We start from the raw sequence: 18,179 nt of genomic DNA, 5'->3' as shown, positions 1-18,179 counted from the left end.
AAAGGAAGACGAGAATACCATTGACCAGAGAAGACATCTTCCAAACCTGAGGCTATCTGACACTAATTCAACCTCTTCCTTACTTGGTTCCCTTTGCCTTTTTATTCTTAATGAGTACCTCCCACCTTTTTCCATCCATCCACTAAACTTTTTTTTTTTTTTTTTACCCCTGCTTCTCAGTATGAATTTTCCAGTTGGCCATCAGCCCTCCATTTTCCACAGTCTCTGCATGAAAACCTGATGCTAAGGGACTGGCCACCAAGTCATGTGGGTCTTACCTTCCAGGTGTCTCTCACGCCTGCCTGTCTTCTGCATCCCCAACGCCACTGCCCTGGTGCCAGCCATCCTGGTCTCTGCCTTGGACAAGTGTGGCAGTTGCCCCACTGTCCCCACAGCTCAGGGTGGCCCCCTTCTGGCCCATCTTCTACACTGCATCCAAGATGATTTTTGCAATAGTTTGCAACAGCAAAGGGCCCCGTCTTATGCTATCCTGTCACCTGTAAGATGAGCCCTAGGGACTGAACCGGCTTTGTAGGTGTCTTCAGCACATGTGTGTCCTCAGCCATTCTCTTCAGCTCTTCTTCCTTTTAGTTTGTCACATTCAGCTTCCCTCACACCAGGTGTATGCCTTTTCACACGTCTCTTCCCATTTGGAGAACTCCTATTCAACTCTCAATACCCTTCCCTTCTCTAGCTTTGGTGTTCTTACCTCGGTGGTTCTCCGTACCTGTCTCTGGAGGCTCCCCTCTCATTTCTCTGCAGCGGTCTGCTGAAAGTGTTAGTCATCTGCTCGGATCTGTTGAGTTTCCCGAGTGAGGACTGTCCTCCAGGAGCACTCTGTAAATGTTCCGGAATGCACAGATGAAGAGAAAGATGAGAAAAAGGCTGGGTGGCTGCTTTGGAGGAATTTAGAGTTGCAATTATGTGTTCCTTGTCCTTCTCACATTCTGTATCTTTTGGGAGCAGCAATTTTTCTGAAGGAAGAGAGATCGATCGCTTATTTTCATCTCCAAAGACTTCATTTTTCCTTGCTTTTAACATTTAGATTCCTGGCCAGTTATTAACATTTTTCTATTGAGAAAATAAATCACTGTGGTGGGGGGGGGTGGAGAGAAACTGATTTTTTTTTATTAGATGATAAAGCAACTTCTTTATGTGACTAGAAATGAATTTTAAAAAGGGATGGGGCCTTGTGAACGGTTAAAATAAAAGTACACGCTGTTCTTTTTCATGACAACAATTTTTATTAACATTTGAATATCCAAAAAGTTACGTAAATCAGTTTTGGTCTGTCTTGCTTTAGGAATTCAATTGACTCAGTATCCTGAGACCAAATAGGGCTCCATTCCAGAGCATTCACTGACCAAAAAAAAAAAAAAATTTTTTTAAATCGGATTTCCCATGATCTCATATGTACAGGAGTCTTATTAAAGAGGAACCTCGCCAGCTGCTGAAACCGCAAGCTGCGGAATGCAGTTAATGGATAGTGAGCCGCTCTGCTTCCCCCTGGGCATGTCCTTTCTCCACACACCTGCCTGCCTTTTCCTCACATTGCTGGGGGCCTCCTGTCCTCTGCTGGGGTGCAGGCAAATCAGGGAGGCTTGCCTCCTGCATTTACAAGTCAGAGACTGAGACAGCCCGGGCCCCAGGCCAGGGCGGGAGTAACATGTCTCCCCCAGGGAGGCAGGTCTCCAGATATTATGGCTCCCAGCAAGTGACTGAGGCCATGCCTATCCTGGAAAGGGGCTCTTGTGACAAGCTAGCCTGAAAAACAGCCGTAACCGTAGAGATCGGAGACTTTTTCAAGAGCCTGCGTGGGCCCTGCGACAGGCCTTCCGCCTGTCACTCATGGTCCATGACGGCTTGGCCTTGAGTCAAAGAAATCTCAGGCCAGCATCCAAAAATGAGCAAAAAGCAATTTCAATCTTTTAAATCTCCGCTGCAGTGTTTTGAGAGAGCGCCAAATGGTGGATTATATTTCTGGTACATTCGCTCCCTCCTTCGCTCCCTCTTCCTGCCTCCGAGCTCTCAAAAAAGCCTTTCCACAAACTGAAGGCTTCCTCATCCGTCTTCCCAATTTCCCCTTTTTGCTTCTTATTCCTCCGCCGTCTGCTGGAGTCCCTAGCTCTCCAGGTGTGAGTGCAGTCATTCTTAAATCCGCACCCCAGCCCTGTGTGAATCTTATCCTCGATTCTCATGGCAGCCTGGGGAGGGAGGTGTTCTTCTTACTCCCTGGTTACAGACCAGGCACTTGCCCCAGCTCATGCAGAGCATGGTGGCGTTGGCGTTGGAATGTTCATAGCTCTGACCCCAAACCTTGTGTCCTCCTCTGACTCGGTGACTTACCTCTCTAGGATGCTTACCTCCTTCCGCCTCGAAAGGACTTCTTCATGCGTGCGCTCCGTAGTCAGGATGCTGCCTTCCCAGGCTGCCCTGCCGCCTCTGCAGCCTCAGCCTCCCGACTTCTCCCCCCGGTTAAAGAACAACGTGCTATGTTGAACTTCATGGGGTTCCCCCCGACACACCCAGCTCTCCCTTACCTCCAGCCCTTTGCATATGCTGCTCCTTTTATACCTCCAGCCCTTTGCACATGCTGCTCCTTTTATACCCCTGGGCCTTTGCACATGCTGCTCCTTTTATACCTCCAGCCCTTTGCACATGCTGCTCCTTGTGTCAAGGAGAGTCTTCCCCTGAGCCCTTCAGATGCCGTGCAGATGAGAATCCTCCTTCCCGCTCATCACTTCTTCCAGGGCGGCATTAGAACCTCATCCTGCAGAGTCCTCCGGCACTTGCTCTATCCTGCAAGATCAGACCCTCCCTCCCTAGTCTAATAGCTTGTGTACTCTTGTGTCTCCCTCACTAGGCTCCAGCATCCAGCGATGGGGTTGGGGTTTTCTTGTGGACCCTTGCATTTCCAATGCCAGCCATGGCTCTGGCCCCAGGCTTCCTGAACACCTGGCTGGAGGCCCTGTGCTGTCCCCAGGGAACCACAGGCGCGGATACTGCTCCTTTGAATAGCATTTGGCAGGCCAGTAGGGTGGCTGGTGCGGACTTCAATACTAAAGCCCTAGTCTAGGTCATGCCCCACCCACTTGCAACTTCCATCAGAACCCGTGAAAATTTCCCATAATTCCATTAAATGTGAATACGTCACCAATCACACAGTTCTGATTATCTGGTTAGCATTAGTGGTTTGCTGATACTAGACCTTCCTTGCTGCTCTGGCTTGGGGTTTGTATTTTATTTTCCTATTTCTTATCTCCACAAGAGATAGCCATGGACATTTCCAGGATCACATTGAATGTACAATTTCCAGTTCATCTTCTTGCATCTGACGAGGAGGGGTAACAAAAAAGATCCTGAGTTCATTTTGTAAGCTTCCTTTGGCATGAATATATTGTCCAGATTGTATCTGTACCTTTCACTCTCGGAAGTAATTACTCCACCAGAAAGCGTGTTGGTGTGCAGCTGACTGACTGCTGGGAATTGTATCCTTTTGATGTACTGAATAATTGAAACAAACAAAATAAAGGCTTGTCACAGCCACGTTGGAAGTTGATACAAGTCCAGCACAGCAGTTTGTAGGCAACTAATGAGAGACCAGGAACCTATCCTCCCCCCATGCAGGCAATGGATAGGTGTCGAGCTCCTATTTGAGCCCAGTACTGAGCCAGTTCTGTGGGGACGGGGGGGCGGGGGCGCATTATGGACGCAGGCAGGAAGTTTATTGTTGGCGGTCATGGATCTCAGTCCTGCCTGCCTATTAGGATCATTTGAGAGCTTTTAAAATATGAAGCCTGAACCTCATCCTTAGAAACTCTGATTTCCTTACTGTGGGATAGGACGCAGGTATTCATATTTTAAAGCACCCCCACCCCCAAATGTTTTTGGTACGTAACAGAGGCTGAGAACCACTGTTCGCCTATGAAGCATCTCCACCCAGACCCTGCTGACATTTGGAGCTGTGTCTGTCTCTTCAGTAGTGTCTCTAAGCTCCACCCACCAGATGCCTAGAGCAACGCCCCCTCATTTGTGAAACCACCAATGTCTCCAGGTATTTCTACAGGTTGTGGTTGGGGGCAGAAGCCCCCACAGGCAGAACCAGTGCTCTAGGAGAAGGGATGGGTTCCTAAGTTTTTATCTTTTGAGAAACCGTGTCCACGCTGACACTGAGCACCCAAGCTTCCACGTCCTTCCTTCTCACCTTTGTGTGTTCAAGCACTCAGGAAACTGAGCTGGAGCCTGGGGGCGCTGTGTCTGCACAGTACAGATGAAGCAAACTGCGTAGACAGCCTCTCTGCCCTGCGGATGAGCTTCCTGTGGCCTGAATCAGGGTTTAAATGGTCTGTGCCTTTCCTACACCAATCTGGATTCCTGGCCTCTTGTAAAAGTTGGACGGGATCTGACTTGGTCCTGGCGGCCTCACAGGGCAGCGAGTGTGGCTGGAGCTGAGAAATGGTCGAACCCACAAACCAGGCATTTGATCTCCTCTTAGCCACAGTCTCTGTCGCTGGCTACCCCTTATCCCTGTGCCAGTTTTCTTACCTGTTTCCTGTCTTGCCCTCAAAGGTTTGGAGTTTACAAGCCCTCTCATAGAGCCTGGCCCTGTGTGTTGATTTGAAAGTCTATACTCATTCAGGCGATGGCTTGTCAGAAGACACGACTATTCTGAAATAAAGCCCAATGAGGGCGTTGCCACCGGAACACCTATATACCTCAGGCCCTGGACTGGGCACTAGAAATAGAGAGCTGGAGGTGGGGTGGCAGGGTGCACCTGGCAGGCTCAGAGGAAGGGTGTGTGACTTTGATCTTGGGGTTGTGAGTTCGAGTTCCCATGTTGGGTGTAGAGATTACTTAAAGATAAGTAAATGGGGCACCTGGGTGGCTCATTTGGTTAGGTGTCCAACTTCGGTTCAGGTCATGGTCTCGTGGTCCGTGGGTTTGAGCCCCATGTCAGGCTGTGTGCTGACAGCTCAGACCCCCGCACCTACTTCGGTTTCTGTGTCTCCCTCTCTCTCTGCCTTCTCCCCCTCATATTCATATTTGGTCTGTCTCTCTCTCTCAAAAATAATTATTAACTTAAAAAATATAACTAAAAAATAAATACAGAGTTGGAAAGGCAGGAGCTCATGTTTGCTGTGAGATGAGCTACAATGTATCGATAGAATTATATAGAAAGGAATACTCACGAGCAACAGCTAACCTATTAAGTGAAATGAGCATATTATAAGGCAATATACAGAGTATCCCTTTTAGGGAAGAAAAAGAAAAATCTAAATATTTGTGTATCTTTACATGGAAAGAGCTCTACCGAAGATACGCCACCAGCTGCTCCCAGAACATCACCTCTAGCTAGAGACTGAAACATTAATTTTCATGTTTCCTTCACATTTCCCGCAAACTCCTAAAGTATCCAAAACGAGCACGCATCCCTTTTTCAATAAGGAAACAGAACTTTTTTTTTAAATTAAAATAGCCTGACAGTAAAGGATAGGTGTTCGCAGGCTAAGAGGAAGACACAGACTTGTGAAGAGATCAGGAAACCCGGAGCATAAACTGGCTTGTGCAGGCTCAGGGCCGGTGGGGCTGGGGGGGAGGGGTGCAGATTTCCACGCCCCTCAGCCCCGAGGAGGAGCAGTGGCAGGGGCCTTTTCGTTAAGGAGGGGTGGGTACCTGGCGATGGAGAGCCATGGATGGACTGTGTGTGAGCGGGAGGCCGGGGGGAGGCTTGGACTTTGTGTTACAGGGTCAGATGCTATCTGCGGAAGAGAGAGAGGGAGAAACACAGGGACCTGATGCCCACTCCTAGCTCCAGCCGCATCCTTCCCCTTCCGTGCTCCGCCCGCACTGCCTTCCGGGGGTGGCGGGAGCAAAGCAAAGCGTGGGCCTCCCGCTCCCAGAAGCCCAGCCCTCTCCTCCCCTTCCTGCAGGAGATAATTAAGGCTCTGCCCGATGTGCTTTGGCCCCTGCGTTCCAGGCGATGGGAGCGAAAGGTGGACGGGGGTCTTGCTTTCATCGGAGAATGTTTCTCCCTGGCCATTATCCTTCAGCCAGTAGCCCTGACAGGGAACAAGAGAGTCTATTTCTTCTTGCGGTTTTTCAATATCCCCTTTGCCAGGAGACACGTGGGTTGTGGGGACGAGCGTTGAGGTCGCTACCTAAGTATGACAGCGTGGGTTGGGCCAGTGAGGTGAAGACTGTCTAAGCTGCCAAAAGACAGTAACAAATGACAGCAGGGTGTCTGAGGAACTCCGCCGAATCGTGACAGAATCTGTTAAGTGTCTAGGACGCATAGGAGCACGTTGTCACTGGAAGGAAAAGGTTCCAACCTTCCCTGGCAGTATGGCCATGGTGGGCAGCCCTCCGCTGTCCCCTCATCAGGATGTGATGACAGGGGTCAGTGTCTCACAGGCAGAAGCAGGACAGAGCGCCGTGCATCCTAGCACTCTGTGCAACAAACTCTCCTTCAAAGCACAGGACTAGACCTGAGCTTTAAGAGAAATTGCCATTTCTGCCTCGTAACTGAATACACTGCAGAAAGAAAACCAGAAAGAATATTCCAGAATTTGGGGGAATAACTCTGCACCTTTCCACATTTCACAACAGGCTCAGTACAGATCACCTCCTCACACCCCCCCCCCCATACACACACACCTGTCCCCTCGCAAGAGTCCTCCTTCAAGCTAAAGTCAGTTTTCTTTGTGCAATTAATTGATCCAAGGAGAAAAGATGCAAACACAAACAACTTCATTTGCTGGTATTTTCAAAACATTGCAGATAAAGTTTTTTCCCCCTTGTAATATGAGCTGTCAAAATAGCATGCTTATGATTTCCTTTGTCAATAGAAAATTAATCTGAGATTCTAAAGAGTAATTTTTCTATTTTCATGGTCTCCGGCTTTATTGTAATTATTTATCCCCGTCATTATATGTGAACAGAAACATTTCTCAGTCTAAATTAATGACTGAATGTGGAATAGGAGTTTGATTTTCAGTGACGACCCTTCATTGATTTCTTCTTTATTTTGTAATGTTCTGCAGTTCTTTTTTTTAATTGGTGATCTACTTGTATTGTTCAAAAATCAAAAAGTATAAAAGAGAGGGAGTGGCATCTCTCCTTTGTAACTCTGTCTCCTGTTCTCCAACCCACTGCCCTGCCAAGTAGGTCATTACTATGATTAGTTTCTTGCATATTCTTCTGGATTTTAATGCATCTCCAAGGTCTTTCTTATTCCATACCTCGTTGTTTGTGGGCTTCTTACTGTTAATAATTCATGTTGGCATCCTTTCCGTATCTGTACATAAAGAACACTCCTGTGTCTTTATTTTTAACAGCTACATGGTCTTTCCTTGCATGGATCTCTAGGAGCCTGTGTAACCAGTGCCTGTGATGGGCATCCAGATTGCTGCATAACTTTGGGTCTTGCAAACGGTGTTGTGACTTACCTTGTACTCACGTCATGTTGTGCCTGGGCCGTCTGTATGTAGGATAAGTTCCTGTAGAATTTACAAGTCCGTCCCCTTCTGTCCTCTGGGTCACCACTGGTTGCAAAGCTTTGCCCGCCCTGCCCTGCTCCGTGTGAGCACAGTGGTGGTCTGGTTATAACATGCTGTATCAGGATGCACTTACTTCCAGGGAAGCCAGATCCTGCCCCCATCTCCCACCCCAATATGTGATGCCAGACAGAGAATGTACCTATGACAAAGGAGGCAAACATGGCATTCCTTCCCCCAGAATGGTGAGTCGGGAAGACGTTCCTTTGAAACGGAGATGGAAAAATGGGTATTTGCCAGGTCAGGAATGATGCGCCAGTCTCCCGGAGCCCAGTGCACTTTCTCAATCGTGATAGATATTGGGGGCTGCCAGGGAAAGCACTTGATTCGGGCCATGACTGTCTGCAGGTGGCTTCTGAGATCCGTCTGCTTTTTGGACTGGCCAGATGGGACTGTCGGGTACACACAGGGTGAGAATTAGGATTCTAGTCTCTGTCATCTCCTTAGTCAAGTGGATCATTCTATCACATCCAAGTTCTCTCTGTATTTTCTGGCTTTCTGCTCCTCAGAACTTTTGCAAGTTTAGGGGTTCCCACGTAGATGCCTGGCTAATATCCGTGGAAGAAGTGCCGTTCCTCTATTTCCCTTCTGTTTGGGATAGGAGTCTGAAACCTCATAGGTAGAAGGTCATCTCTTGCAGTTATGCACCCTGGGCCCTGTGTCCTCGTCTGTGGTTCTTCCCTCGACATGTGGACATCTGGGAGGACGTTTTTTTCTCAAACAGCTGCCTCTGCAGCCAGTGTCCCTGCAGCCCCTTTAGCACGACATCCAGGTCCATCTGGTGTCACCTAAGCCCAAATGAAGGATGTTTCTCCATCTCTTGCCTTGTGGCCACAGCTTAGCGTATTCCCTTAGATTTCCCTCTTGGAGGGGTCACAGGAAGGGCCCAGGTGCCTGGCCTCCCAGACCGTGGACCACCCAGCGTTTCCTGGTCATTGTGTCAGACTGAGTCATCTGCCCAGAAAGGAGTGCCATCCATGTCTCTGCTCCAACCCTCTGGCTTACCTCCTCCCCAGCCTCTTCCACAGCTCTTCTCAAATAAGTTAAATCTGAGAGTACAGATTTGCCTACAGCCTCTGGGAGGGACCCACCCACCCATTTTCAGCTTCTCTCCTGGGCACCAGCCAGACGACATCTCTACTGGTTGCATTTCTCACTTCTGCTCTTGTGGTGTTAATGACCCTACACATGCTTCATTTCTGTCCAGCAGGACTGTGGCTGCCCTTGGCCTGTTCTTGTCCCTTTCCCTGGCTTTGTGCGCCATCACCTCTGTCCCTTTGTCTTGGCTCAGCTCTGCTGCCCGCTCACTCCATTCCCAGGACATTGCTTCTGCTCCCCAGACCAGACAGAGCCGTGCAATCACTGTGTCAAATAGTCTGAAATAAAGATGTCTCGTTTTTATCCCATTCCATTAGAGCCGGAACACAGACCTAATCCACAGTGGGTCCATTTCAGAAGGGAGTTTCTTAGAGAGGAGCTGGGCAATTTTCCTTTCATGGTAAATACAATGCATTCGAGGCCTGATCTAGGTATTGGGCAAAAATCTAAGACTGAGTTTTAGATTATACCTATTGTAATAGGTCCCAATTACAGATTACTTCTTAAACAAAGCTTACCAATCACACGGTTTATTCACCAGATTCTGGCCCTGATCACTCTGCTGCAGGACTCACACCACAGGCCTAAGAGGCTATGTGAGTCAGAGCTCAGACTAGAAAGGGTGGTTGACTAAGCAAGACCACAGCCATCCCTGTGGGCCCTGTTTCTCATTTATACCTGGGCCTTCCTTGGGTCCCTATGGTTCTTACCCCCCTATGGCTGAATCTCTCTTTTCTCTTGGGCTGCGACAGAAGTCAGAGACAGAAAGATCTGAGGGTTTGAGAAGGACTTAGGATACAGTGAAATGCAAAGGCCTGGAGATCTATTCATTTATTCAATAAATAGCTGTTGAATCCCTGTCATGAGCCAGGCCCTGTCCTTTCGAGCTGAGGATAAATGAGGGAGCAAAACCACAGTGGTGTGTGGCCTCACTAGCCTCATAGTCATAAGGAGGATGGCACAGCCGTGGGAGTAAGGAGCGGGGTCCAGAATTCCCACCTCGTGTCCAGAGAGTTAACAGGGTACCATTTCTCAGGCCAGAGATGCAGAGAGAAAGGACGTTGGGCAGGGAGATGTGTGCCTGTCAGAGTCTGGTCAGGAAAACAACCCCCACGGGTATTTTGGAACTAAAGAGTTGAGTGTAGGAAGTAGAGTTTACGTGAACATGGGGGAGGTTAAGGAATCAAAATCTTGAAGGATCAGAGGACCGATCTTTCCCGTCCCCAGAAGCACTGGCCCAGGTAGGTAAGAGAGGGGCTTGTGGGAAAATCCCAGGAAGCTGTGTACCTATGGCTGCTCTGCAAGACGAAGGGGGTTTTGGCTGTGCCAGCAGGTGGACAACCAAGTCAGGAGAAGTGGGCATGGGACTTCTGCTGTCAGCAGGATGGGTAACACAGAGGCTAGGGCCAACTGGCGCCTCCTGGGCACCTCTGTGGGGATCATCCCTGTGTCTGACCTTAAGAGCATAGTGGCCTCTGCTTCACTTCTGTCTTCTAAATCTCACCTGCGTTCCCCTCCTGCCCAGCTCTCACCCATGCAAGGAAGGGGATTCTAGGGAAACGTTCCCAGACATAGATGAGGGGGAGTGCCAAGCTGACCGTGCAGAATACAGCTTGGGGCATTGGTTCCTGGGTTTAGCACGGAGATGCCAACATGCTTGGAGTCTTGGGACAGGACATAAAAAGTGGGTCTGGGACAGTCGTGAGCTGTGGAAGCCAGGGAGGGGAGTGGTTCACAGGCACGCGCTCCTAGGGGCCTCAGTAAGAGAAAGTGGACGGTAGGGGCAGGATATGGAGGCCCCTGGGGAGCTTTGCATGATCCGGTTCCTGCATGTGGGGACAGAAGCCAGCTGGAGCACATGGGAGCTTGGGGGATGAGATGGAGGTGGTGGGTATAAACAGCTAGCAAAGTTTGGCTGTGAAGTTGGGGTCTGGGGAGGGGGGGGGAACAGATTCCTCTCCTGGGCAGGAAGAACGGTGACATTTAAGTTGTTGTTGGGGAGCAGCCCTGCCTCCTGATAAACACAGATGAGGATTCATACACCATAGGCATCCTATCTGCCAAGAAGGTCCCCCAGTGGGGCGTGGAGTGTGCCCTCATACTGGGGCTCCTCAGGGCCCGTGAAGGACCCTGGCTGAGGGCTGGCTCTGCCTGGGGGAGGCCACCCAGGGGGAGGAGGTTTTACAGAAGAGCTGGGAAGCCCCCGGGACAGAGATGTGTGGGAAGGGTCAGAGAGGCAAGATCTAAGCACCTCTGTGGGAATCAGAGTAAACACCGTGGGGTGCTATAACCTGGCCACTTACACAGAGGCACCTGCTCTTGGCAAGATGCTTAGGAAGAAGCATCCAACCCCACACCATGTCTGCTCTCATGGACAAGCACTCCTGGGCAGGATGCAGCCAGGCAGGTGGTCCTGATGGGGCGGGGGGGGGGGGTGCACAGAGGGGCTTCTGGACATTCCTGAAAATATCCCATGTGACTTGATGGAATAAGAAAAACCCCTATCTGTGCTCTTCTCTGTGGGAAAAGAGGCGAGAGGGAGGATGGAGATGGAGAGGGACAAGGACAAGAAAGAGCAACGTGAAAGCCAAAGGGGATTTGCTTGACCCTCAGGAGGATTTTCCTTGGCCTGTGCTCTGAAAGCAGAGCGGTCCTGAGAAGAAAAGCAATGAATCATTTATGATTGTTTTCATTTTGTATTCATTAAAGGCCTCTGCACTATTACTATCGAACCTTAATTGGCTCGGCTCTCGCATGGCGCTGCCTCTCCCAGCCCCTGCCCCTCCCGTTTGCTATCAGAAATTCTTCTGATGATGAAGCTGGGGCTGTACCTCACCGGGGAGCAGGGGCAGCTGGGCAAGAATCCACCCGAAAGATCAAATGGAATGCAGCCACTTTTTTTTTCTCCTCCTCGGATCATGTATTAATAAGTGCGTCTGGTTTGGGCTTTAGTTCGCTGCCTGCGATCTGCCCTCAGCTCCTGGCATCTCTCAGCCCCCTTTGCCTCCCCTGCCACGTGAGAACGTTCCCATTAAGCTGCCCCCCATGCCCCCCCCCCCTCCACGGGAGCAGCAACCTCTCGCCTGACAATGCACACAACGCACATCCTTTGTTCCAAGTGCCACACTGGGCGCTGAACCAGCAACACTATGCAGGTTACCTGATTTACTTCTTTTAATACACTTCATTGTAATTATACTGGCATAAAAGAGGACGAATTGGCAAGTATTTATAACGTTAATTTGGCAGTGTTTTATTCTATTGTGGGAGCGCAGTTTCCTCTCTAATTGTACTTGGGTGGGGGGGGCACATTTGTCTAGGGTACAGCCTATCTAGGGATTCTTGAGCATGGACGTGAAATACACAGGAGAGGGGGAATCGGTTCTTCTCCCTGCAAATAAGCCTTTATCTGCATGTGTTTTGCAGCCTCCTTAAAAAGCTAACTTGTTTATTCAGGCCTAATTAATGGAATGCCACAGGATGCGTAATTAGGCTGTGACAGCTCCAGCTGATGGATGGCTTTGGATTTGGGAACTGGAGATAACCCCCAGTTCAAAAGACTGAATACTCCCGTTTCAGAATCTCACCGGCTGTGCGTGCCTCACGACCGTGCCCGCCGAGAACACAACTGTGGTTCCTGGAAAATGCCCCAGTCCCGGGTGCCAAGAGGCCTTCCTCACCTTCCTGTGTGTGATGTGTGTCTGCAGCATGATCGGGGCAATGGCGCAGACCCCCTCGGTCATCATCCTTATCAGGTAAGCTTAGACCGAGGGACTAGAGAGCCCGGCTCACCTGTCGCCCTCCCCCTCCCCACCTCATGCTTGTCTGCAATGATTTGGGAGGTCCAAACTTCAGGTGTTGTGTGAGTCTTACAAGATGGCTTCCCCAGGTTGATAGGAATCAGTTACATTTGACAGGGACCTCACAGGAGACCAGATAGCACGGCCCGAGGGAGATGATACTTTCGTATCCTCCCAAGAATAGATTCTGAAGGTGATTTTGAAAGCAGTCCTACGTTGATTTTTGCGGAGAGCAGGAATGTTGGAGTAAAAGGAAAATGGCATTGCACTAGCCAGGTCTCCAAATCTAGCCCCTGTTCATCCACTGATTAGCCACGTGACCTTGGGCACATTTTCACTCAGACTTGTTTCCGAATTCGGGCCCAGGAGCAATGTCATTGATCCCGCCAGCCTCCTGGAAATGGTGTGAGTCCCACCAAGGCCATGTGTGAGTGCCAGCAGTGACTGCTCTTATAAGGAATGACCCATAATCTGGTCTCTCAAGACCTGCCCTGGGGGTGTGTGAGGTGTCTCAATCGTGAACCGTAGAGTTCTATTCTGAGTAACTTCTACATTTCCAAAGGTACCTAGATTTGGGTGAGGAACCTAGAAATGGAATGCTCCATCCAACTCCCCCCCCCCCACCATGTCTGTCTTGTACCAGAGGAAGGGACCCCAAACAGGGACAGACTCTCTTTCCTGGGATGTAGCCATTTAAACAGACCAGGGCCCTCCTAGGGGCTAGAAGCGAGCAGGAATGAACTGCTTGAACGTGACCTGTACAATGCACATTCCCAGCTGCTGTTTCCAGCTGCGCTCTCCTTCTCCCCGTGCCTACCACATTTCCTGATCTCTGTTTCAAATTCCTGAGGAAGAACATTTCTCCAAAGTGCGTATGTCATCTAGGTCATTAGCAAAGCCTTGTTAATGTGCAGAAGCATTAAGGCAACAATAGCAAATTGCCATTTTATACTTTCTAAACTTGAAAAATCAATTTTAAACCTTGCTACCCACTTGTGGCCAAACCGGGCTGGGTAAAATCACACACGGCTGGTGGCATTGAATAGCCTACCGCTCCTTTCAAAGAAGCACTATATAGCCTTATAAATTAAGAGTCATAAAAATGTTCAGATTTTTTTATGAGGTAACCCTACCCCCTCAACACTTAGGAAAATACTTCTCTGCCAGGAAAACAGCTCCGTGCAGGCAGATTTTTTATTGCAATGTTAGCTATAATAGCAGAAAAATCTGAATTGGGATAATGAATTAAATTACAGTACTGTACCATAGCTCAATGGAATAATGAAAAATTCTTAAGAATGGAAAAGTACCTATGAAGTGAACTATTGCATTGAAATTCTGTACGGAGGTTGATTGTATAAAGTAGGCATATGGACAAAACCCATCAGGTCCTCGGTGTTATGGACAACTTGCTTTTCATGATTAGAAATTCCTTGAAGTTATAATGTGTTGGTCATCCACAAAAGGCACCAAGATGCAAGAACAATGACCTTCACAACCATTAGCAGTGACTGGTCCCCCTTATTCCTCTCCCCATGACTTCTTTGTAAAAACCAGCTCACTGTGACTGACAGACGGAACACAGAAAGTTGAAATCTTAATCACTTCTAAATCTCAGCTTCATAAACAGCTCTTTGGGATTTTCGGGAAACATTTGATTCCTTTAGATAAATCAGCAACAGATGGCCTACGTGACCTGGGCTGGGCCTCGGCCATCAGGTAACCCTGTGCTCTACTGGGGCCTGCTGGAGGCACCTTGATGGCCAAGGTAGTGCCTTATTCTGTCACTAGCCTTGTCCATTTGGCCATCACAGATGTTCCACGAGGGCACAGTCTAGGCCACATTCCAGGTGTATTCCAGAGCGATGGCCCCTCTGTAACCCATGTAACAGCAGCATTCGGAACACCCCCAGGTGAGGAAAGAAGCTAACACCCACTGCAACCCCCCTTCAGAGCCAGCACTGAGCTCCTGTTTTAATTACACGTTTACATCCTTATTGGCATTCCCTTCTTACAGATGGGGCAGCGGAGGCCCACAGAGTGGTTAAGCAGTATTCTTGAGGTTGTCAGCTAGTTAGTTGTAGACCTAAGATCCCATCCCTGGCCTTGCCCGGAACTTTCCATAACATTCAGACCTGAACCCTCCATTTCTCCATAAGTAGATCTGAGAAAGAGGATTCCCCCGTGGAAACAATTTCCCCAACAGGATATGAAGGGAGATCTTCATATCTTGCTCACTTTATTCCTAGCGACATGATAGCTGAAAGGAAATCAAATTTCAAGTAACAAATACACTAGCTCACTATGCCAGCAGTTTCTTGAAAAGGAGAATTTGCTTTTATTTATGTGTCTTTCAACTCAATACCTTCAAGTGGATGTGCAAAAACCGGAACCATGGAGCCGACAATAGCTCCGAAGAGCTTGGATTTTATAACGTGCACATTCTAAAGAGAGCTGGCTGTGTTTCTGTCCGGAAACATCGATCTCATCATTGACCTTGTACAGGTATCTGGCTTAATCCGCAGAGAGTGCTTTCCCCATCACTCCATGCAAGTCTTGACCTACGTGCCTGTATCCCACTCTTTACAACGGAGAAGAAATGGATATTTCCCCAAGAATAACACCTTTTTAATTTTCACTGAAAATCTTAGAAATATGGCAAAGACTGTAAAGCCTACATCTATGTTCATTATGGTTTGCCCATGTCCTTTGGTCCACTCTACCAACAAGCCAAAGACATGCCCCCTGAGACTCAAACCAGGTTGTAGGTCATTGGATGTTTGGATGAATGGCCCCTAGGGTCATGTAAGAATATAATTCTAGCTAAAATAAATACATAAGTAGACTGATAGATCATTTATCTATCAATCAGGCTATCAATCAATCTACCTATCTATCTACTAAGTCCATAGACAGGTTAATGTGTCCTGGGTCTTAGATATCCTAGTGGATTTAGATATTCTATTGGTAACTTTGTTTCTAACATTTATTTCCTACAGAATTGATTGCCTGTGTTCTCCCTGTATTGCATGGGTCTTCCTGGTCTTTTGGCCATATTGAAATGCTCCTGGTGTTTACCAAGGCTCAGCCATACTGGACTGGCTCTAGGCCTAAGTGTGGTGTGCTTACCTCCCTGTTTCCCCTCGGGACTCATGATGGGAATGGGATAAGAGGAAGGTTCTCTGCCACTGGTGTCCAGGATGACCTGAAGCATAATGTGCATGTAATCAGTCAAATACCTCTCCCTTCATGTTCCCTCTCCACCCCGCCAAGAGATAGGGCCAGTCTGGGCCATGAGGGGGAGACATGTGCCCACCCATCCACCCACTTAAATGTTACTCAACACATCATCACTGCACTCACAATGAACAAGATACAAACAGTCCCTGGCCTCAGAGAGGACAGGCATTGAATTAATACTGGTTTCAGGAGTAAGAGGCATTACGGAAAAGATGTTATCAGTCGTGAGGGCCCCTCTGTCTAGATTCCGTCATCGTTTCTAAACCCTGTCTGCTGTCACACTCGTCCCAGAAAATGTTACACTGAGAGTGTTCTAGAAAGTGTGCGAGAGGATTGTTCTAAGGGACTGTTCTCGATAAACCAAAGCCAGGATGATTGAGTCCATTCAGAACAAGGAACCATGACCAAGGGGTATTGAACCTGGATACAGCCAAATGGATCATTCTACAAGTGGTCCATCTGGGGTGGCAAACTGTGATCATCTGGTTGATATCACAAAATGATCCGAGCAGGACAAGGCTCTGGCTGTTTGAAAAGCATTAAGAGTTGATACTTCCCCACTATGCGTATTCTGTCAACTTAAGATGTTTTCCTGCAAAATCAAAATGCCTTTAAATGAAGACTTTAGGAACCATATTTGCATCTCTTCCTCCCAATGACAAGATTAGCCTTATTAAATAAAACAAAACAAAACAAAACACTGTTCCTAAACATGTTACTGCAGTTAGTTATTTTTTAGACTTTAGGCAGAGAAAGCAAAAAAAGAAAAAGGAAAAGAAAACAATTTCTAGAGAATAGCTCTGATGGTCAGCAATGGATGACTCTGGGGTCTGTTAATTAAAGAGGAGTGATAAGAATCTTTTTCTTTTTTCCTCTCCATTTCTTTGCATGTAGGACAGTCAGCCCTGAACTCAAGTCTTACGCCCTGGGAGTCCTGTTCCTCCTGCTTCGTTTGTTGGGTATGTATATGCTCTCTTTATTCCCTCAATAATGAATGGATGCTTATGACCAGGTGAGTAAATATCTGTGAATTTGTCCCACTTCTTGAGCTTTTTTTTTTTCCTTCTATAAAGTATAATTAGTACTAAACAAGAGAAACCTTAAGTCGGTAATTTTTGCTCTGCATTTAGTCCTACACGCTCCCTGGATACCACAAAGTTTTCATTTATATAAGCTCTGTCTTTGGGCCACACTGGATTCTCACCAGCATAAGGAGGGAACACGATGGCCCCAAAGGGAAAAACATTTGATGGTGTAACGTGGTTCCCTCATTAAGCAAACCCTGAGCAGCTTGTGAAATGCTTTGTTTATGGGCTGCTGGCTGGAACAGAGAAGCCTTCCAACAATGCCTCGCAAATGGAAACTTTGCGCCCTTTAAATTTTTCCAAACTGATTGAGTTTATTTACGTTGGGTTTCCAGGATGGGGCAAATGTGACCTTCATGCTATAGAGGCTGCGTTCCAAGGTTTGGTGTGGATAAAAGGAATGCAGTCTAACCCTCACATTTTTCAGTTGAGAAAACAGAACGGGGCTAATTTCATGGTACTCCCTGGGTCCTGCCACGGGCTGGGACCAAGCAGAAAAGGCTGACCAGGTAACCCGGCTGCCAGGCAAGCCCGACCCTTCTCCCTTTCTACGTCTCTTGCTTTATGAACATCCCTTTGTCAAGGCCAAGATCAAGGCAGAGTCACTTTCTTTTCCTTGAATAATAGTGATCTTCCTTAATGGGCTTTAAATGGTAAATAAATGTGCGAAGGGAGGTAACCATGGCCTATATTTTCAGTGTAAACATTAAACTCCTCATTCTAAGTATGTAACTGGATGAGCACAAAGACTTAGCTATAGAAATGTTTATGGAAATGTTTGTAAAAAATGAAAAATTGGCCATTACCCAAATGTCCAGCCGCCAGGAATTAGTTACATTCGTTATGATCTAGAATCCCAGTAAGATTTATGTTTGCCTTTAACATTCTGAAAAGTATTTATAGACTTGGAAAGGGCACATGACAGGTGGAGGGGGACAAGGTCTATAATATACTAAAGTGTTTTTAAAGCAAAAACATGGAAAAATACAGGAAAGCTGAACATAAATATGGTAAGTTATTATCTTTGAATAAAGAAGTTATAAATCATATTCTAGAGGTTTTAAGTTTTTGAATATATATATGTGCCTATTACTTAAAACTTTTTTAAATGTTTATTTATTTTTGAGAGAGAGGGAGACCAAGTGCAAGTGGTGGGGACGGGGGGTGGACAGAGAGAGAGGGGGACACAGAATCCGAAGCAGGCTCCAGGCTCTGAGCTGTCAGCACAGAGCTGTGAGATCATGACCTGAGCTAAAGTCAGATGCTTAACCAACTGGGCCACCGAGGTGCCCATATGTGCCCGTTACTTTTATAACGAGGTGAATTCCTATATAATTGACATATGGAAGAATATGAAGGAGCCATTCCTAAAGTCCTTCCTGGAGAATGGTAAGTACAGGGCC

The 18,179-nt window shown here is 47.7% G+C and overlaps 1 protein-coding gene across 1 annotated transcript in view; it reads left to right on the top strand.

Annotated features, from left to right (window-relative positions):
- SLCO3A1 (solute carrier organic anion transporter family member 3A1) overlaps positions 1-18,179 on the top strand; it is a 240,524-nt gene that overhangs the window by 195,636 nt on the left and 26,709 nt on the right. Inside the window, exons 8-9 of the mRNA XM_029952294.1 lie at positions 12,231-12,406; positions 16,586-16,650. Of these exons, the coding sequence (XP_029808154.1) occupies positions 12,231-12,406; positions 16,586-16,650 (241 nt within the window). The remainder of the gene's footprint in view (positions 1-12,230; positions 12,407-16,585; positions 16,651-18,179) is intronic.

The sequence above is a fragment of the Suricata suricatta genome, chromosome 9 (genome assembly GCF_006229205.1).
Source record: "Suricata suricatta isolate VVHF042 chromosome 9, meerkat_22Aug2017_6uvM2_HiC, whole genome shotgun sequence".
NCBI lineage: Eukaryota > Metazoa > Chordata > Mammalia > Carnivora > Herpestidae > Suricata > Suricata suricatta.
Note: the sequence above shows the minus strand (reverse complement) of the source record. Positions and strands in the feature narration are given on the sequence as shown.